General features: G+C 42.3%; 1 protein-coding gene across 1 annotated transcript in view; it reads right to left on the bottom strand.

Moving 5' to 3' along the window:
* The window catches only part of LRRIQ1 (leucine rich repeats and IQ motif containing 1), a 399791-nt gene that overhangs the window by 276332 nt on the left and 100504 nt on the right, over positions 1-22955 (bottom strand). Inside the window, exons 9-11 of the mRNA XM_075342423.1 lie at positions 20366-20516; positions 15088-15281; positions 3018-3145 (exon numbers count right to left, since the gene is read on the bottom strand). Of these exons, the coding sequence (XP_075198538.1) occupies positions 3018-3145; positions 15088-15281; positions 20366-20516 (473 nt within the window). The remainder of the gene's footprint in view (positions 1-3017; positions 3146-15087; positions 15282-20365; positions 20517-22955) is intronic.

The raw sequence follows: 22955 nt of genomic DNA, 5'->3' as shown, positions 1-22955 counted from the left end.
CCGTAAAACTGAGGGAAAAAATTCTGATTTATTAATCCGTAGTGATGGTCGTGATGGGCAGACCTGGACTGTAAAAGTATGGATCCACATGGGTTTAAAATAACCCAAGCACTGACCCTGGTCCTTCTCAGTGAACTCAGGGTAACAATCTGGATTCGGGAAAGAAAGGAAAGGAAGGAAAAGGGAAAAGGAGGGAAAGAAAAATGCTCACTCTACCTCCAGGGCTGCTCATTATCTTCATGCATTATGCACCGTTTCTCCCGCCCACCAATAATCCCCGCATCTCTGATTGGTTGCAGTCAGACACCACCCCCGCCCTTTGTGATAGCTTGTCCGACTGCTTTCAATCACACACACTGTCTGTGTCTGGCTTGGTGTAAAAATGAATAAATAAATTGGCATAGGGTCCCCCATACTATGATGCCCAACCATGATAAAGCATACGGTTACAGGCTGCAGTCCCCAGCCATGCACGTTATCTTGGCTCTGTATAAAAATAAGAAGTACCGCATGGAGTGTTAAAAAAAAAATAAAATAAATAAATTAATAACTAATGTTAAAAAACTGGCGTACAATGCTCCCAATTTTGATACCCAGGCATGATAAAGCCAACAGCTGGGAGCTGGTATTCTCTCACTGGGGAGGCCCATGATAGAGGGCACCCCCAGTCTAAAAATAGTAGCCCGAAGCTGCCCAGGATTGTCATATTCATTAGATGCAATAATCCCAGAACTTTACTCAGCTCATCTCAATCTCATCTGGTGCAGTGGCAATCGGGCTAATAAGGGGTTAATGACAGCTCACAACTGCCACTAAGCCCTGGATTAGTAATGGGTAGGAGTCTATGAGACACTCCCCCGTTCACTAGTCAGTAAGTGAAAAAAATAAAACACAAACACCCAAAATGTGTTTTATTTTACCTGCGATCCATGGAGGACTGTGGGAACATCCAGCTGTGACCGCAAAAAACCTGAGTAATGCCACTTCTCATCGATCTGGCTCATTCTCTGCCTGAAGCTCACAGCGGGTGGTCATATTCAATGCCCACGTGCTGTCACTTCAAATGTAGCAAAGCCAGAATCACTGTGGGATCTTGTGTGGATTACGTCGGATCTGGGAGTTTTGGGGTTAAAAAAAAAGTGAAAGAGGGTGTGGTTTTTGTATTTTATTTCAAATAAAGGATTTTTTTGGTGTTTGTGTTTATTTATTTTCACTTACAGTTTAGTAATTGGGGGTGTCTTATAGATGCCTCATTACTAATCTAGGGCTTAGCGGCAGCTGTGAGCTGTTATTAACCCCCTATTACCCAGATTGCCCAGATTGCAACCACACCAGGGCGAGCAGGATGAGCTGGATAAAGTGCCTGGGTTGTTGGTTTTAATGGATGTGACAATCCTGGGCGGTGGCAAACTGCTATTTTATTGGGTCCACAGTCACAAGACCTGAACCCAATCGAGATAGTTGGGGAGAGCTGGACCGCAGAGTGAAGGCAAAAGGGCCAACAAGTGCTAAGCATTTCTGGGAACTCCTTCAAGACTGTTGGAAGACCATTTCCGGTGACTACCTCTTGAAGCTCATCAAAAGAATGCCAAGAGTGTGCAAAGCAGTAATCAAAGTAAAAGGTGGCTACTTTGAAGAACCTAGAATATAAGACATATTTTCAGTTGTGTCACACTTTTTTAAGTATTTCATTCCACCCACATGTTTTCATTCATAGTTTTGATGTCTTCAATGTGAATCTATAATTTTTAGAGTCATGAAAATAAAGAAAACTCTTTGAATGAGAAGGTGTGTCCAAACCTTTGGTCTGTACTGTATTTCTATATAAAAGTCTCAACAAAGCTGCATAATCCAAACAGGTAATAGTTGTCTTCAAAAAGGCATCAAAAAAATATGTTCATGTGACAACCCTTCTTAACATGCATAAAATGTGACAATTTGCAAAAAAAAAATTGGACATTAATATGCAACATTTGCCACATTGATCCACTTCCCTTTTCCAGTCTTAAAAAGTATACCAATTAGCATGGATACAAAGTCGCAATTTGGGCAGTTAAAAAGTATAAGTTAATCTGTCACCCTTTTGAGGTTTTTGACTTATTATTATGGGCATACAGGTTGCATACAGCTGAATTTAGTCATACCTTTATGCTTCCTGGATAATGGCTTGTTCAGTAAAATTCATCTTTTATAGATTCGATCATCCAGGCTATATGGTGTGTCCCGCCCAAAAGACAAGACTGCCTGTGGCCTTCATTATATAGGATTCTTCTTCACCTTCTCTTTAGTGTCCCTTTGACGTCAGGTGCGAAGCCGGAAATCCTGCGCATTCTGCCTGCCGTCTCTCCTTTGCACTGTTCTGCTCTTCTATGGGCACTGTCTTTACCTTTGATGTGTGCAGGCGCTGGAGAGTCAGAGCAAGCTGGCTAGCAGGATTTTATTAAACTAGGGCTTAAGAACCCATACTGTTTGTTTGGCTGTAGTCAGGGAGGAAAGAAGTGGGGGATTCACTTTTACTGTGCGCAGGAGATTACTGGGACCGGAAGTTACACTGACTCTCCGGAGCCTGCACACATCAAAATTGAAGACAGTTCCCACAGAAAGGCAAACCAGCGCAGAGGAGAGAAGACAGGCAGAGTGCGCAGTTGCAGGATTTCTAGCTGCGCACCCTGAGTCAAAGGTACAATGACGAGAAAAGGGAAATGAAATACTGAATAATATAGATTGAGGGCGGGCTTATCTTGTGGGTAGGATATACCCCATAGCCTGGAAGATCAAAGCTATAAATGATTATTTTTCCTGAACAACCCATCATCTAGGAGTCATACAGGTATGACTAATTTCAGCTGTATACAACCGGTATGCCCATATTAATAATTTAAAAAGCTATGGGTGATAGACTTCTTTTAATATCCCATCTAAAAAGCAGAATTATCTTACAGCTATAGGATTTACACCTGGCTTATATGGTTCAGAAAATATTTAGGCATCTGTTCTTAAAATAAAATGATTATTACCTGTTTTGTGATATAGCGAAAACCTGCAATAAAGGTAGCCAATATGATGACAGGTCTGTTATAGTTGTTAAGTTATTATCATCCAGATATAACTCTCTCAAGAGAACATGATTATCCAGTCTAGGAATCTGTAAACAAAAAAAAAAAGGTTTTGTTTCTTAAAGGTATTTAAAGACTATGTACACATCCACACAAATCCATTTCATTGGGCCAATCCATCCAAAATAAAATAAAAAGTGACTTTGTAATAGATCTCAATTAAAGATGCCCATCATTCAGATTTTTCAGGAGGGAGAGAGAATCTAGATGTGAGAAAAGCTGACCAATTGCTCTCCCTCATTGACTAACATTGGTCAGAGTGCAATGCCAGATTTTCTCACATTGCACTCGTCCGTTTTTCACTCTCGTGTGAGCGTACCCTAAAGGCCGCTTTACACGCTACGATATCGCTCAAGCGATCTCGTTGGAGTCACAAAATTTGTGACGCACATCCGTCCGCTTTAGCGATGTCGTTGCGTGTGAGACCTATAAGCGATTTTGCATCGTTGCAAAAACACTAATCGTTGACATGCCTCCCTATTCCCAATTATCGTTGCTGCTGCGTGTACGATGTAGTTCGTCGTTCCTGCGGCAGCACGCATCGCTGTGTGTGACACCGCAGGAACGAGGAACATCACCTTACCTGCGGCCGCCGGCAATGCGGAAGGAAGGTGGTGGGTGGGATGTTACGTCCCGCTCATCTCCGCCCCTCTGCTTCTATTGGGCGCCTACTTAGTGACGTCGCTGTGACGCCGCACGAACCTCCCCCTTAGAAAGGAGGTGGTTCGCCCGTCACAGCGACATCGCTAGGCAGGTAAGTAGTGTGATGGGTCTGAGCGATGTTGTGCGCCACGGGAAGCGATTTGGCCCGTGTCACACAACCGTTAGGGGCGGGTACGCACACTAGCGATATCGGTAACGATATTGCAGCGTGTAAAGCGGCCTTAATTGTCATTGTCTTTCTAACCACTCCATAACAAACTAGGAAGGTGCAAGGTGGAAGAAGTACATAACCAACTTGCACTTCTCTAAATATACTTGTATAATAGCTTTAATTTATAGTACAGTCATTTTTACATTTTATCTACTGTATTAAAAGTGTTGTCCCGAACTATGATTTAGATAACTTATCTTATAACAATATCAGATTGTTTGGGGCCAAACACCCAGCACTCTCACCAGACAGCTGTAAGCGTATGTGGTGCAGAAATTTCTGTACCTCTTGGCATGAGAAACACTGTGAAAATAGGTGCATTTTTTAAGTGCTTTGATGTGTTTTTTTACAAGTATTTTTGGTGCAGATTTTTACCCACTCATTAGAATGAGTGAAATCTGTAGCAAAAATGCTGAAGGAATTGAAATATTACAGACTTAAATCTGTGGCAAATCTGCAAGGAGAAAACACTCAACGTGTGCATGACACTTCAGGATTCTCATTCAATTTGCTGCCATCAGGATTTCCTTCAGGTTTTGTGACAAGTCTGCAATAGGCCCTTAATGGCCCCATGGCTGTATATGTAGCTGGAACGCTACAGTTCTGTACACCATTTAGTGGGCATTCTCGCTTAGCGGTTATTGATGTGAATAGGACCTGAGCTCCAGTCCCCAAGAACAGCCAATACACAGCGTATAGAGCTGTAGTATCCTGGCCCTACACGGTGGACCTCCAACAGCTTTCTTGGTAGCAGCTAATCATGGGGGTGCTAGGTGTCAGACTCTGCCAATCTGATATTGATTATCTATACTAAAACTAGGTCAACAATATCTTAGTCCAAGTCATCCCCTTTAATGAATGAACTGACAACTGTAAGGTATATTCTTATATGCACAATTTAGTATGAAAATTTAAATATCTTACAGGCAACAAGCCCAACAGCATTTTTAATATATACACACACACACATATATATACTCATACACTGGTCTGAATGATGCAATATATCCCTTAAAGCACCTCTTCAGCAATTATTTTTACAGCACAACTGGAGTGGTGCTTTAAATGTAAGTCCCCTTCACCTGTCTTATACCCACCTTCCGGTGGCTTCCCCTTCTATCCCCGCCGCTCCAGTTGGTTTTGTCGATTGTGACCTGTTGGCAGCTCCATTGTAAAGGAGGTCACTCTTCTGTACATCTCTATGAGAGCCTCGTTCTCGCCTTGTTCTGGCTCTCATAGAGGTGCATTGAGAGCCTGTGACGTAACTTTTGACTTCCAGGCAGTAAGAAGTTAGTGTCACTGCTGGTGCTGAGGGACTGGGGCGGAATCTGTAAAAGGTGAGGACACTGGAAAGTGAGTATACAACAGGGGCTTAGATTTTACAGCACCACTCCAGCACTAAAAAGGAAAAAAAAACACTGCAGTGGTACTTTAGTGGGTTGCTTTTGAAAAATTAGCATAATGTTCCACTTTTCTTTAATTAATATTTTATATATATATATATATATATATATATATATATATATATATACGGTATATATTATATATTATATACATACATAAAGTGTCTCGAAAAAGTATTCCTATCCAGTGACCTTTTCCACATTTTTTCATGCGGCAGTCACAAATTTACATATATTTTATTGTGATTTTATGCAATGTACCACCAGTATCTGTATCAAGTATCTGTAAAATGTAAAGGAAATGATACATGTTTATATTTTAAAAATATAAATCTGAAAATTGTGCTGTGCATTTGTATTAGGCCCGTTTAATTAGGATTTATTAAAAGTTATATTTTATTTTTGTCTTCAAACAATTGGTTACACCACTTGTTCAGCTTATTCAATATGATTAATGGTGAGCATCAATACAAGATTCTAATTAGGCCCATTGTAGTCTGATACCACTAAATAAAACGCTGAGTGACCAATTGCCTCAATAAGTCACCTAATTAGTATGTGTAATTTATTCTCAGTAACACTACAACTGTTCTGTAACGCCTGCCTGGATCCACAGACTCAGATGGGCTGTAAAGGGGAGGCTAGAGGGAAGCCACTCAACAAGTAGGACCCCCAGAACCCTGAAAACCCTTTAAAACCTATACAGGGATTTGGAATTACACAGGACCCTGGAGATCACTACCTGTGGAAGGCTGCAGTCCAATGAGAGTAGTAGCCAGGCAGGGTCAAACCAGGAATTACGGAACAGGGACAGAATCGGCAGGCAGTGACGTAGTCAGCAAACGTAGCAGAGGTCAGATCCGGGTCGGGCAGCAAGGTACAAAAACAGTAGGCAGAAGGGTAGTCAAAAACACGCAGAAGTCAACACAGGAATCACCAACAGAATAGGACGTAACAGGAGCCAGGAAAATCAGAACTATATCTGGCAGTGATCATGTGACAGGAGGGGAAATAAGAAGGGTGTGGTGTCTTCCCATTGGCTGTAGCTGAACGCTGGCAACTTCAGCTGGAAGACACATGCCACCCACAGTCAGCCAGCGGTACTGCAGATCCCAAGCTAACCCAGCCCAGTGGATGATCGGAGCCTGCGCCCACTGGTGCCGCTGGCATCGACTTCTCTCCCACCACCAGCACCACCCACAGCAGGAACACGGCGTCGCCTGGCGATTGGAGCAGAAGTCGCTGGAGCAGACTCCGGCGGTGAAGTAACATGTTCTATTAAAGCCTCAGAGGTTTGTTAGAGAACATTAGGGATCAAACAGCATCATGAAAACCAAGGAACACACCAGACATGTCAGTGATAATGTTGTGGAGAAGAATAATGCATTGTTAGGTTATAAAAAAAAAAACGCTCAAGCTCTGAACATCTCATGGAGCACTATTTAATCTATCATGCAAAAATGGAAGACATATATGACACAACTGCAAACCCACAAAGACATACATCCAGCTAAACTGACATCCCAAGCAAGGGGAGCATTAATTAAAGAAACAGCCAAGAGGCCCATGTTCACTCTACAGCTTTGGTGGGAGAATCTGTTCATAAGTCAACTATTAGTCATATACTCCAGAAATTTGGCCTTTATGGAAGAGTGGCAAGAAGAAAGACATTTTTTAAAGCAAGCTATAAGAACACCTGTTTTCAGTTTGTCAATAGCCATGCAGGGAACATAGCTAGCATGTGGAAGAAGGTGCTCTGGTCAGCAACACACCCACTATACAGAACTGGTTGCTCCGTGCTGACCAGCTGTATCATATAGAAGAATTGTTAGCAGCTGCCTATCACTCCCAAGGAAAATTTAAACTCACCTGGGCTCCGTGGTTGAAATTCAGCGAATCTAACATGTACCTTAACTTAGTGACGTCGTGACCCCCTCCCCCCCTCCTATTGGACCAGATATTTTGTAACATCATTTCAGTTCTCAGATCGCTCTCATCTATTAAGTCCCAGCTCTCCTCCCCCTTCCATCCAATGCTCCACCTCTTTCACTTATGTCCCCTATTTACCAACCGCAGGGACTTTTACTGATAGTTGTATTCACGCAATTGATCCACCACATACTTCTACCTCCCCTCCCCGTCTTCATAACCCTGAGCTCGAACCACTAATCTTTCTCTTAACACTTTTACTTTACCACTTTACCCTTTGCCCAACCTACCTCAAATACATTCTATACCTAACTGTTGTTAAGAACTGCTTTTGTTTTTAAGAAGTTTCAATGTTGACAACACATCATTATAATGTCATAAGCACTTAATAGAGACAATACCAACAAACGAGGAAGGGTGGATTGATCACTTGGAACTGTGTCAGCATTCAAAACATCACCAGAAGGATTGTATATCATCTATGTAAATCTGCTCCTTTTGTTTAAGTTGTCTAACATGATGTCACTTTGAGTGGCAACGTTTGATTATATGTTACTTTTCAGTTTATTTTTTGCTGAAAATTAATAAAAATAATGTTGAAAAGAAAAGAAGGTGCTTTGGTCAGATGAGACCTAAGTAGAACTTTTTGGGCTAAATGCAAAACTGTGTGGCGTCAAATGAACACTGCAAATAACCGTTAAACACCATCCCCACTGTCAAACATGATGGTGGAAGAATCATTTTGTGGGGATGCTTTTGTTCAGAAGGGACAGGGAAAGTGAAGAGGCTGTTAAAGGCTGCAAAAGACTTGAAAATAGGGCAAATAGGTTCAAATTTCAGGAGGAGAACAAACCCGAAACATACTGCCAGAGTAACAACAGAATTGCTTAGATCAAAGCATATCCATGAGTTTAAATGACACAGGCATAGGTAAGCCTAAATCACATTGAAAAATCTGTGGCAAAACTGGAAAATTGCTGTTCACATACTGTACATGCTTCATCCAATGTCACTGAGTTAGAGTCATTTTGCAAAGAAGAATTGCTAAACATTTCTGCCTCTAGATGTGCAAAGTTAATAGAGACATACCCTAAAAGACTTGCAATAGTAATTGTAGCAAAAAGTGGTCTTACAAAGTATATACTCAGGGGAGATGAATACAAATGCACATCACAATTTTATTTTTAAAATATTTAGAAAACCATGTATCCTTTGCACTTCAAAAATACTTGCTACTATTTAGTGTTGGCATATCATACAAAATCCCAATGATACATTTATAAAGGGAACCTGTCAGGTCACCTATGCCCTGCAACCCAGAAACATTCAGGGCTCCATGCCCAAATTCTTTCCCTAACCGGTCCTGTATAATGCTATTCACTAATATGAATGTTTACGAAAAAACAAATTTATAAACCTTGTTTTCCCTATGGTGATTAGGCCTGTGACTAGTCACAGGGGCGTTAGTTCCCCTGGCTAGTCTGTCCTTTTTTCCGTCACCTTTGGAGTTATCATCAGCTCCTGGAAATTTGACAGCTCATTCAGCCAAGTCCTTGTGCCTTGGAAGCTGAGTGCATACTTCCCGGCTTCATTAAGCGCACTGCTCATAACTGGAAGTTCAGAAGACGTGTACGTGAGACATCTTCTAAACTTCTGGTTGTGTGCACTGCGCTCAATGAAGCCGATAAGCATACACCCTGCTTCAAAAGCACACTGACGGGGCTGATATCAGCAGTATGTATGTAAGAGATTTCCAGGAGCTGGCGATGATGCCAGCTCGTGGAAATCATCAGGGGGCGTGGTAACATGGAAAAAGAGACAACTAATCAGGGGAACTAACGCCCCTGCGACTAATTACAGGCCTACTCACCATAGGGAAAGCAAGGTTTATAACCCCTTAACAACCGCCGATACGCCTTTTAATGGCGACAAATTAGGGTACTTCTTCCAAACCGCCGCTTTTAACGGCAGTCTGAAAAAAGGGTCTAGCGCCCCCCAGAGTCAGAAAATTTCTGGGGTCTCAGCTGCCGGGGGTAGCTGAGACCCTGGAGATCATGATTCTGGCCGTTTTTTCCGGTCCCCGCTCACCTGATGACTGGTATACACTGTATACCGATGATCAGGTTACAGTAAATGACCGCGCCGATAAAAAATCATTTATCTCCCATATGGCATAAACAAACATGTCAGATGGGAGATAAATCTCATCCCCCAGTCCTCTCCGGTCCCCCGATGTCGCCAAAGTGTCCCCCCACCCCCTCTTCCTCCCAAAAATCTAACATGGCGCCGCACATACCGGCGCGCACAGCAGCGCGCCGGCCGCATTTCCCCCTTTCCTATGGTTTCTGTCGCATGTGCTATGACACATACGACAGAAACCTGCTCCCCAGGCCCTGCCAGGTCACCCCCTATTCCCACCCCGGTGTTCCCCGGTGTCCCCTGTACCTGTCGGAGCGCTGATCCCGCGCAGCCCCCTCCTCCTTCACAGTGCACGCCGGTCACACTGCAGAGCGTGGCTGTCAGCTCAGCTTCCTGCTTTGCCTTCAGAGACGCTGGCTGCTGCTGCTCGCACTCTGCAGCCGTGACCCGGGGAGGGTGGGTGCAAATTCTTTGCACCCACTTTCCTCAAATGGAGAGTTTGCACTCCTAGAAAATGGGGGATACGTTCCCTGAATGTGCCCCCCATATTCTAGAAGGTCCAGAATCGCCGCGGGACTTTCACACTGGATTACAGCAGGGACCCGATTTTTTTTTTCTTTTCAATAAATTGGCCAAAGAGGGAATGTTTTTGGGGAGTGTTTTTTCAAATAAATTTTTTTTTTGTTGTCAATTTTTTTTTTTTTATTACTGTCAATTAGTTACGTCTGGTATCAAATAGACGCCGTGACAACTAATTGCGGAGCTTGATGCCAGGTGACATTACCCATCTGGTATCGACCCCATTTATTACCCCGTTTGCCACCGCACCAGGGCAACGGGATGAGTTGGGGCGAAGCGCCAGGATTGGCACATCTAATCTCATCACATCTTTATTTATAAATAATTAAAAAAAAAAAAACAGCTTGGGGAGCCCTCCAAATTGATCACCAGCCAAGGTGAAGCTGTCAGCTGTGGTTTGCAGGCTACAGCTGTCTGCTTTACCCTAGCTGGCTATCAAAAATAGGGGGGATCCCACGTCATTTATTTTAATTCTTTTTTTTCTTTTTGGGCTAAATACAAGGCTAGGCACCCTTTAGTGCCACATAAAAGGCACTAAAGGGCGCCAGCTTAGAATATGCAGGGGGTGGGACGTTATATATGTTTGACATCTATCCATTCATCCACTGTAGCATTTTAGGCTGGGTGCCCACAATCAGGGTTTGCAGCGTTTTGGGCGCAGAGTGTTTTCCCTGCATCCATAACGCTGCGTTGTGCAGTAGAAGCGCAGTGGAAGGATTTTTAGAAATCCCGTGCCCACTGTGCTTCTTTTCTCCGCAGCATAAACCGACCTATGGCGCAGCTTCCCGAGCCTCAGCATGTCAATTTATGCTGCGGAGATGAGTGTTCTCTGCATGTAGAATAGAACTAAAGTCCACAGCAGCCTGAACCCAAATCGTGGGCAGCTGCGTTCTCCCGTGGACAACACACATCTCTGCAGGAAGGCTGACACTGTGTACTAGACGCCGTGTCGCTGGATCATGGCCACATAGCCTAAGGCCTCTTTCACACGTCAGTGATTCTGGTACGTTTGTGCTTTTTTTTAAACGTACCAGAATCACTGACATAAGCAGACCCATTATAATCAATGGGTCTGCTCACACATCAGTGATTTTTCACTGACCATGTCTCCGTGCAGCGTTCACGCGTGTCCGTGATTGCCGCACGGAGACATGTCCATTTTTTTCTGGCATCACTGATGTCCCACGGAACACGCAGTGGTGTGATCCGTGAAACACGTGCCAGAAAAAAACGTGCTTTTAAAATAAAAATCATTTTTACTCACCCGGCTCCAGCGATGTCCTCTGCAGCCTGTGCAGCTTGCTGCTTCTAAGCCGGCTCATTACTGTCACGCATATTAATGATGCACGACACAGCCGACCCGGAAGCAGCTTCTGCGGGGGTCAGCACTGGCCGGATGCTGCACTGCGGGAGCGATCAGCACTATGGAGAGCGGGAGCGGGCACAGGTGAGTTAATCTCTAAGTGCAATCACGAGCCACGGAGAACGGAGCCCGGATTGCACTTAGACAACCCACGTGTGCCGTAATTCACGGCACACGGAGGGACATGTGCGTGTTTTACACGCCAGTGAAAAACGTCAGTGTTTTTCACTGACGTGTGAAACGGCCTTACAGTGAGAAATTTGTTGCTACAGCAACATTTTTGTGAAGTACCTGTGGATTCAAAATGCTTACTATACTCCTGAATAAAATCCTTGAGGGGTCCAGTTTCCAAAATGGAGTCACTTGTGGGGGGTTTCTAATGTATAGGTACCCAAGAGGCCCTTCTAATGTGACATGGTGCGCACAATTTATTTCAACTTTTCCAAAATTCAAATGGTGCTCCTTCCATTCCAAGCCCTCCCATTTATCCAAACAGAGGTTTTTGGCCACATATGGGGTATCCCTGCGCTCACAAGAAATTGGATAACAACCTGTGGGGTCCACGTTTTGTTGTTGCCTCTTGAAAAAAGGAGAAATGTGATGCTAAATAAACATTTTTGTGAAAAAAATGAAAATTTTCAATATGGCAACCTAAGCTTATCAAATTCTGTGAAGTATTCGTGGATTCAAAATGCTCAATATACACCTAAATAAATGCCTTGAGGTGTCTTGTTTCCAGAATGGGGTCACTTGTGGGGGACCTCCACTATTTAGGCACTTTAGGGGCTTTCCAAATGCGACATAGCGTCCACTAATTATTCCAGCCAAATGTTCAGTCAAATGGCACTTTTTCCCTTCCGAGCCCTGCTGTGCACCCAAACAGTTGATTTCCACCACACATAAGGTATCTGCATACTCAGGAGAAATTGCACAATAAATTTTATGCTGCTTTTTTTCCTTTTACTCTTATTAAAAAAAAAGTTATGTGGTTGAAGTAACAATTTTGTGGTAAAAATGTATTTTTTTTATTTTCACAGCTCAACATTATGAACTTCTGTGAAGCACCTGGGGGTTCAGGGCACTCACCAAACATCTAGATAAATTCCTTGAGGGGTCTATTTTCCAGAATGGGGTCACTTGTGGGGGACCTCCACTGCTTAGGCACCTCAGGGGCTCTCCTAATGCAACATGGTGTCCGCTATTGATTCCAGCCAATTTTGCAGTCAAATTGCACTCCTTCCCTTCCAAGACCTGCCGTATGCCCAAACAGTTGTTTTCCACCACATATAAGATATCACCAAACTCAGGAGAAATTGCACAATAAATTTCATGGTGATTTTTTTCCTGTTACCCTTGTAAAAAAAAAGCTACCTGGTTGAAGTAACAATTTTGTGGTAAAATTTTATTTTTTTATTTTCATGGCTCAACGTTATAAACTTCTGTGAAGCGCCTGGGGGTTCAGGGTACTCACTAAACATCTAGATAAATTCCTTGAGAGGCCTAGTTTGCAATATGGGGTCACTTGTGGTTTTATTTGCTGTTTACATACCTTAGGGGTCCTCCAAATGCGACATGGTGCCCGCAATCTTTTTCAGCCAAATTTCCTTTCCAAAATTCAAATATTGCTCCTTTCGTTCCAAGCCCTCCCATTTGTCCATACAAAGGTTTCAGACCACATGTGAGGTATCACCGCACTCATAAAAAAGTGGGTAACAAACATTTGGGTCAAATTTTTGGAATTACCTCTTGAAAAAGTGAGAGAATTGATGCTAAAGCAACATTTTTGAGAAAAAAATGACAATTTTCAATATGATAACGTAACGTTATCATAATCTGTGAAGTACCTGTGGGTCCAAAATGCTCAGTATACCCCTCGATAGAAGCCTTAAGGGGTCTAGTTTCCAAAATGGGGTCACTTGAGGGGGGTTCCTGCTGTTTAGGAGCCTTAGGGGATCTGTAAATGCAACATGGTGCCCACAATCTCTTTCAGTCAACTTTGCTTTCCAAAATTCAAATATTGCTCCTTTCGTTCCGAGCCCTCCCATTTACCCAAACAAAGGTTTCTGACCACATGTGGGGTATCGGCGCGCTCATAAGAAAGTGGGTAACAAAGTGTGAGGTCCAATTTTTGGTGTTACCTCTTGAAAAAGTAAGAAAATTAGTGCTAAAGTAACATTTTTAGGTAAAATGTTAATTTTTATTTTTTTTCATTCCACATTACTTTAGTTGCTGTGAAGCACCTGAAGGGTTAATAAACTTCTTGAATGTGGTTTTGAGTACCTTGAGGGGTGCAGGTTTTAGAATGGTGTCACTTTGGGGTATTTTCTGTCACCCAGGCCTCTCAAAGTCACTTCAAATGAAATGTGGTCCCTAAAAAAATGGTTTTGTAAATTTTGTTGAAAAAATGGGAAATTGCTGATGAACTTTGAACCCTTCTAGCTTCCTAACCCCAAAAAATGTTGTTTCAAAAATTGCGCTGATCTAAAGTAGACATGTGGGAAATTTTATTTATTAACTATTTTGTGTGACATAACTCTCTGGTTTACGGGCATAAAAATTAAAAGTTTGAAAATTGCAAAATTTTTAATTTGTCAAATTTCAGATTTTTTCACAAATGAAATAAAAAAATATCATCCTAAATTTACCTCTAACATGAATCCCAATATGTCACGAAAAAACAATCTCAGAATCACCGGGATCCATTGAAGCGTTCCAGAGTTATAACCTTATAAAGTGACACTGGTCAAAATTGCAAAAAATGGCCTGGGCATTAAGTACAAAACTGGCTTCGTCCTTAAGGGGATAAATTAGTTTTTTTTGTAAACATTCATATTAGTGAATAGCATTATACAGGGCCGGTTAGGGAGAGAATTTGGGCATAAAGTCCTGAATGTTTCTGGGTTGGAGGGCATAGGTGACCTGACAGGTTCCCTTTTTAAATGTCTCATTGGGATTTTGCATGATATAATATATAATATAATAATTAACATAGGGAAAGCAAGGTTTATAAGTAGTTTTTTTAAACATTTATATTAGTGAATAGCATTATACAGGGCTGGTTAGGCAGGGAACTTGGGCATACATACAGGTATGAATGCTGTTGGGCTGGAGGGCATAGGGGACCTGACAGGTTCCCTTTAGAGCACAACTTTACCATTTTTTTGTTTTATTTCACCGCTAGAGTGGTGTTTTAAATCTAAGTCTCCTGCCACTGGTTTTATAATCTCCCTCAATCATCTTCATCTGTTTTGACAGTTGCTCCAGTCGGTCTTCGGCAGTTTGTGACCTGCTGGCTGCTCCATTGTTTCATGTAGTGTTTGAGGTCATACAGTAACTTAATTCAGATCTATGAGTACCTCGTTCTTGCTCTAATAGACTTGGCAATCAGACTTCCTTTGAGCACTTGTGATATAACCTCTGACTTTCAGACAGTCAAAAGTTACGATCATAAGATGGTGACGCAGGACCAGAGCAATGGCGAAAAAAGATGATAACACCCGAGGACAAGTATACTTAGGCTTAAAGCATCCTTCCAGAGCTGAAAAAAAAAACTGGAGTGATGCTTTAAGTTTATGGGTGCAGCGCAAAGTAATGTGGAAACGTTCATGCGGTAAGAATAATTTTACAAGGCACTATACACACACACACACACCATGTATCCATTTGTCTCATGCAATGCCTTACCTCTGACAAATTATTCCCTTGTAATTTTAGAATCTGCAGGAGGCCACAGTTCTGAATTCCATCCAGTTCAGTGAGATAATTATATGAACAGTCTAAATAGGTTAACAGAGGTGTTGTCTCAAGGGCCTTTGTGGATATCAGCTGGTTATGATCCAAGACTAGCCGCTGAAGATTTCTCAGACACTCTAGGCCAGCTAAAAAAGTTGTACAAATCAAATCAGAAGCATCTGGTGAAAAAGTACTCAATATAAATGTACAATTATATTTACATTATCTAACTACTAATTAATGATTTTCATTGACATGTCTGTATATAATGCTTGTATAAACATCACAACCTCACAACTATTCACTGAAAAGAAAGGGCAGCAGTACTCAGTAGTGTGAGGCAGTTCAATAATTACAAGATGATTGAAGCAGCAAATTACATATTCCTGTGCTTGTGTATACTGATTGACTACCACTTTCCCTGTCTTCTCCACCCAATCCTCAACACTGTCTATTTGTACTTTATATCTGATTTCTCATTATAAACTACAGTCCACAATTATCATGATTGGGTGAGCGTCGGAACGCTTGTTCCCAATAATGATGCAGTGCAAACAGGCTGCCAATCGACCTACAAACAAGCCAAATGCTCGATCGTAGTGTGAAATTAATCTTTTCCTTGGCTTTAAAAAAATAAAACAAAATAAAAAATAAAGAATCATAAATCTTAGCAGAGTTTTGTTTTGTGTTCACAGGACCTATGGTGGTAAGAACAATGACAGCCTATGAGCACAGAACAATCAACATGTTAAAACAGGCAATTAAATTACTATGCAAATATGTTAGGGGTAGGCAACCTCCATCCACAAGGTCATTTACGACCCATGATGACCTTTTCTCTAGCCCCTGGGCAGATACCCAGGAACTGCAGTGCTTGGGCCGGTAGCTATGTATTGCCCACGTCTTAAATTTTTCTTGCTCTGCAAGTACATATATGCAACGCTCGCTACTGAACACTGGGGCATATTAAATGAAGATTAGGTCCTGATCATACTTTGAAGCCAGAGTTAGCGCACAATGCGTTCCTGTCCCACAGGTGAAGACAGAAGCAGCAGCCCCAGCATCTCCTGTGATATATATACTGCAGCCTCTGTGTCTCCTGTGGTGTATATACTGCAGCCCCCATGTCTCCTGTGATGTATATACTACAGCCCCACAGCATCTCCTATGATGTATATACTGCAATCCAGGCATCTCCTGTGATGTATATACTGCAGCACCTATGTCTCTTGTGATGTACATACTGCAGCCCCTGTGTCTCCTCTGGTGTATATACTGCAGCCCCCATGTCTCCTGTGATGTATATACTACAGCCCCACAGCATCTCCTATGATGTATATACTGCAATCCAGGCATCTCCTGTGATGTATATACTGCAGCCCCTATGTCTCTTGTGATGTACATACTGCAGCCTCTGTGTCTCCTGTGGTGTATATACTGCAGCCCCCATGTCTCCTGTGGTGTACAGTTAAAACTAGAAGTTTTGATCGATCTATGTAAAGAGACATCTGCATGTGTTTCTCACTAGCTGATATGAAATCAGAATAAATCTTTCCCATTAAGGTCAATTAGGATTACCAAAATTATTTATATTTGCAAAATGCCAGAATAATGAGACGGAGAGAAATTTATAAGGCATTATTATTACTTTCTGCAAAGTCAAAAGTTTACATACATTTCATTAGTATTCCTTAACCAAGAATCAGCAAAAACACTAGTGCATACTCTCATTACTCCAGTCTTGACTACTGCAACCTCCTGCTCTGTGGCCTCCCTTCTAACACTCTTGCACCCCTTCACTCTATCCTAAACTCTGTGGCCCCACTAATCCACCTCTCCCCCCACTATTCCTCTGTCAGTCCCTTCACTGGCTTCCCATTACACAAAGACTCCAGTTCAAAACACCAACCATGACATAGAAAGCCATCCACAACCTGTCTCCACCAAATATCTGTGACCTAGTCTCTCGGTACCTACCCGCGTGCAACCTCAGTTCCTCACAAGATCTTCTCCACTCCTCTTATCTGCTCTTCCCATGATCACATACAAGATTTCTCCCACGCCTCCCCCATACTCTGAAACATTCTACCTCAGCATATCCGACTCTCAGCTACCATGGAAAGCTTCAAAAGGAACTTGAAAACCCATCTCTTCCGAGAAGCCTACAATCTGCAATAACCCTCCAATACACCACTGCACAGCCAGCTCTACCCTCAACTACTGTATCCTCACTCATCCCCTGTAGACTGTGAGACCTCGCGGGCAGGGTCCTCTCTCCTCCTATACCAGTCTGTGCCTTGTATTGTTTATGATTATTGTACTTGATTTTATGTATATCCTTTACACTTGTAAATCGCCATGGAATAAATGGCGCTATAATAATCATAAATAATAATAATTCATATTTGGTATAGTGCCCTTTAACTGAATGACTTGAGTCGAACGTTTTAAATATCCTTCCACAAGCGTCTCATAATAGTTGATAGGGATTTGAGCCCATTCCTCCTGACAGAACTGGTGTAACTGAGTCATGATTGTAGGTCACCTTGTTTGCATCTGCCTTTTCAGCTTTGCCCATACATTTTCAATAGGATTGAGATCAGGGCTTTGTGATGACCAGTGTTTCCTATGTGATGTTACATTTAGAGACCTCAAGCAGTGGAAGGTCTGCATTATTCATGAGCAGTGATAACTTTCCCACTGTGCAGAGACCTGCAGTGTAATATAAATCTGTTTTCGGTACAACTTACTGCTGCGAATTCTTATAAAACGTATCCTTGCAAAGAGTCACATGTGTCCAGAGTGATGAAAATCTGGAAAGCAGTTGCAAGTAGCATCATCGTCAATACCACCCAACACCACACCTCACGAAAGAGAAGCAGCTTCAGCCATCACATTAGGGATGAGTTCATTAAATCTTTGACTAAATATAGCAGTGTAATTTTCAAGTTAATAATTCTGAACGGCGCTCAAATGATAGTATAAATATCCAAATGGCCCTCAACAAAAAAAAAAAAAAGTTCCCCACATCTGAAATATGTAGCCAGGTAGAGATGTATTTTGGCCGCAAATTGTATACCATAAACCGGACCAAAAAAGTTAGCACATGTTTTAAAAAGGACCTGTCACCAGGTTATAAATTACTTATTCTATACCGACTGCTCCCCAGAGTATTCTGGTTTTTGTTTAAATCTGTCACGTTTCCTGAGATACAGGCCTTTTTATTCAGTGCTAATCTATATGTTCTTTACAAAAGTGGCAATGTTCATAAGGTAATCATACAGAGCATCCTAAAGATACTGCCCCAGATAATTATTATTATTATTAGTTATTAATTATTATAGCACCATTTATTCCATGGCGCTGTACAAGTGAAAAGAGTATACATTAAAATAAGTACAATAGTCATGAACAATGTAAGGCACAGACTGGCACAGGAGGATAGAGGACCCTGCCCGCGAGGGTTCACAGTCTACAGGGAATGGGTGAGGGTACAGTAGGTGAGGACCTAGCTGGTTGTGCAGTGGTGTACTGGACTAAGGGTTATTGTGGGTTGTATGCTTGTCAGAAGAGGTGAGTCTTAAGGTTCCTCTTGAAGCTTTCCATGGTAGGAGAGAGTCTGATATGCTGGGGTAGATCGTTCCAGAGTATGGGGAAGGCATGGGAGAAATCTTGTATGCGTTTGCGGGAAGAGGACATAAAAGGGGAGTAACGAAGGAGATCTTGTGAGGATCTGAGGTTGCGTGCAGGTAAGTACCAGGAGACTAGGTCACAGATAAATGGAGGAGACAGATTGTGGATGGCTGTGTATGTCATGGTTAGTGTTTTGAACTCGAGACTTTGGGCAATAGGAAACCAGTGAAGGGATCGGCCAGAGTCATGAGGCCAGTGAATAGCACAGGGAGAGGTGGATTAATTGGGCTGCAGAGTTTAGGATAGATTGGAGGGATGCAAGAGTGTTAGACGGGAGGCCACAGACCAGGAGTAGGAGTGTGAGCCATACCTCCTTGGTAAAGACCACAAACACTAAATAAAAATGCCCACATCTCAAGAACTGTATGGCAAGTTTAAAAGGAAAAAAAAATCCAAATACTCAGGAGCAGTGGTAATGAAAAAGGTGTAAAGACTGGCCACTTTTGACAGGTTCTTTTTAAAGCCTCATTGTCATAGTTTTTAGTTGTGCTTTTTTATAGCAAGCGCTGAACTTCTAAACATTTAAATTAAATCTGTCACCAGGTTCTTGCCATCTAATCTGAGAACAGCATAACATAGGGGCAGAGACCTGGATTCCAGCGTTGTGTCACTTACTGTACTCCTTGCTGTAGATTTGATAAATCCCTGTTTTGTCAGCAGGGCATTAATCACTAGAGAACTAGTAAACCTGCTGCTCCATAGTCATGAGCTCTCTATAACACTGCCCACATCATTGATTAGCAGCTCTATACCTATTCTATCTACACAGAAAGCTGACAGACAGTGGTGTGGGCGAGGGTAAAAAGAGTTCGGCATTCAGAGACATGGCAAAAATGCAGCAGAAAAAAGAGGTTTTGTTAAAACTGCAACAAGCAGTCTATTAGGTGATACACCTCTGGAATCAAGGCCTTAACACTACACGGCGGCACGGTGGCTCAGTGGTTAGCACTGTAGTCTTTAAGCGCTGGGGTCCTGGGTTCAAATCCCACCAAGGACACCATCTGCAAGGAGTTTGTACGTTCTCCCCGTGTTTGCGTCGGTTTCCTCTGGGTTCTCCGGTTTCCTCCCACACTCCAAAGACATACAGATAGGGAATTTAGATTATGAGCCTCAATGAGGACAGTGTTCCTGATGTATGTAAAGCGCTGCGGAATATGTTAGCGCTATATAAGATGTGTCTGACAAGTGATGAATCAGGTGTTTTGATGTCAGATGAAACTTTTGGCCTGCACAAAATATGATCAATTTCGCCAGCACAAAGAGGATTTTCACTGCTGAGAACAATTTCAGCCTATATTCACTTCATGATCTATTAGAAATCTTTCCGTGTACATCTAAAATGCGGTCTGCCTGTGTAAACAGGTTATTTAATGATTGTCGACCAACAAACACGTTGTCAGTCGATTAATGTGCAGTGTAAATGGTCTGTAATAAGATATTTTACAGAGTTTATAACCTTTGCACGTAGCATAAAACATATATTTTTTAAAACATATATTTTTCCCATTACAAACAATAGGTAAATAAACACGCTTACAGATTCTGGTTATTAAGTTGAATGATAGTTCTAAATCCATTAGTTTCTCACAATCTTCCATTCCATGAATTGATGTGATCTGGTTCCTATTTAACATTAGAATACACAGGTTCTCCAAGCCTTCACAATTGATTACGCTGATGCTATTTTCCTGTGAGAAAAGGTGTAATAATTTAATAAATTAATAATTACATAGGTAAAATTATGCCGGTCATACAACATACTAGATGTACTACTTTTTGGGAACTATTCACTTTTGTATAATTTGAGTAAAACTGCAGATTTTGTAATGAAAGTTATATAATTAACGTTACTTTCTTGTTAGGAGTTAAAAAATGTTCCATAAAACTCAGTTTTATAAAAAATGAAAAAATAGTTTTTGGATTCTGTGGGATATTGATTAAAATCTTACTTTGCAAACGGGGCGTTTTCATTTTATACTTAACACTGTACATCTACCTATATTATCTGAACAATCTAAAAACGCAATAATTTTGTTCTTCTCCCATTTTTCATGAGCTGAACAAGCGGTGCAATAATATTAATAATAATAATCTTTATTTATATAGCGCCAACATATTCCGCAGCGCTTTACAATTCAGAAGGATCATATACAACAGTTATAGAAAATACAATAATTAGAGGGAAAAAAAGAGAACCCTGCTTGTGAGAGCTTACAATCTACAATGAGATGGAGGGGGGGGCAAGGTACAAGTGCTTGTTTACAATGGCAATCCAGCCATCTCAATGAAATGGGGGATAGATAATGGCTGCCTGGACCAGTTGCCCAGAACCTTGAGATGCATTTGGGTGCCATGGAGTTTGACATGGAGTTATGTTGTGAGAAGTTGTAGAGGGACTATGTGAATTTAGTTTGGCTAGGAAGTGTGATAGGCCGCCCTAAAAAGATGCGTTTTTAGGGTGCGTCTGAAGTTGAGTAAGTTGTGATTTTTCCTAACTTCTTGGGGTAGAGCGTTCCAGAGGTTTGGTGCAGCTCGGAAGAAGTCTTGGATCCGGGAGTGGGAGGTTCGAATTAGTGTGGATGTTAGTTGAAAGTCATTTGCCGAGCGTAGAGAACGGGTGGGGTGATAGACAGAGAGGAGGGTGGAGATGTAGGGGGTTGCCGCACTGTGGAAAGCTTTGTGGGTGAGAACAAGCAATTTGAATTGGATCCTATGATATATGGGCAGCCAGTGCAATGACTGGCACAAAGCAGAGGCATCCAAGTAGCGGTTAGCCAGATAGGTGACCCTGGCTGCTGCATTAAGGATGGACTGTAGAGGAGAGAGTCTAGTTAGGGGGAGACCAATTAATAGAGAGTTACAGTAGTCAAGGCGAGAGTAGATCAGGGCCATGGTGAGTGTTTTCAACATCTTAATATCTAACACCTGGGTTATCTCGGCAAAGGAGAAGTAATCACTAAGGCTGCTTTCACACATACGTTTTTGCTGTGCGGCACAATACGGCGCTTTGCGGGAAAACCGCATCCGTTTTTTTTGCCGCCGGGTGCGGATTTTCCACATAGACTTTTATTAGCACCGGATTGTGCCGCGTAGCCTTGCGTTGCGTCCGTTTTTCGCCAGATGCGGCATATTTAGCCGATGCGGCAGCCAGATGAAAGGTTCAAGTAAACGTTTTTGTCTGCGGCGAAAAAAACGCATCGCGCCGGATCCGGCGCAATTTACAATGCAAGCCTATGGACGCTGGATGCGGCGTCCTGCAGCAAAAACAAAAAAAAAGTTTTTTGAACTGCGCATGCTCAGTATCAAGCCACATCCGTCAAAAAACGGACGGGCCGCATGGAAAAACTTATGCAACGGATCAGTTTTTTTCGCCACATCCATTGCATAGGTTTTTGAGCCGGATTGTGCCGCAGTGCAAAAACCTAAGGCTTCTTTCACACGTCAGTGATTCCGGTATGTATGTCGTTGTTTTTTGGTTCTGCACACACGTCAGTGTTTTCCAAAGGACCATGTGTCTGTGCAGCGCACATGTGTATCCGTATGACCCGCACAGAGATAAGGCCGTTTTTCTCCAGCACTGATGTCACATGGACCACACAGCAATGTGATCCGTGTGACACGTATCGGAGAAAACACGTGCCTGTGAAATAAAATGAATTTTTATACTCACCTGTCTCCAGTGATGCGGTCTCCGGTGCTGCTGTCTCCTGCTTCCAGGCCAGCTAATTATGCTCATGAATATTCACTGCACCGTGATCCGGAAGTAACAGCAGCAGGGAGACAGCAGTGGCCGGAGACAGCATGGCGGGAGACATCAGCATCACGGACAGCAGTGTCAGGGACAGGTGTGTATAAAGTTCCTGCTCTGCACAGATAGCACATGGAGAACACGCGCATGCCAAAATCACAGCACACGGAGGGACATATGCACCTTTAACACGTGTGTGATTTTCACTGATGTGTGAAACAGGCCTAACACATATTTAGACACATTTGTGAACAATAATTGAGAGAAAAAGCTTTTTGTACATAGAAAAGTCTTAGCTCTCAGAATTCAGAAAATTGGGAGCAAAAACACACACACACACACACACACACACACACACACACACGTGTAATGTAATATT

This window comes from Anomaloglossus baeobatrachus, chromosome 4, assembly GCF_048569485.1.
Source record: "Anomaloglossus baeobatrachus isolate aAnoBae1 chromosome 4, aAnoBae1.hap1, whole genome shotgun sequence".
NCBI lineage: Eukaryota > Metazoa > Chordata > Amphibia > Anura > Aromobatidae > Anomaloglossus > Anomaloglossus baeobatrachus.
Note: the sequence above shows the minus strand (reverse complement) of the source record. Positions and strands in the feature narration are given on the sequence as shown.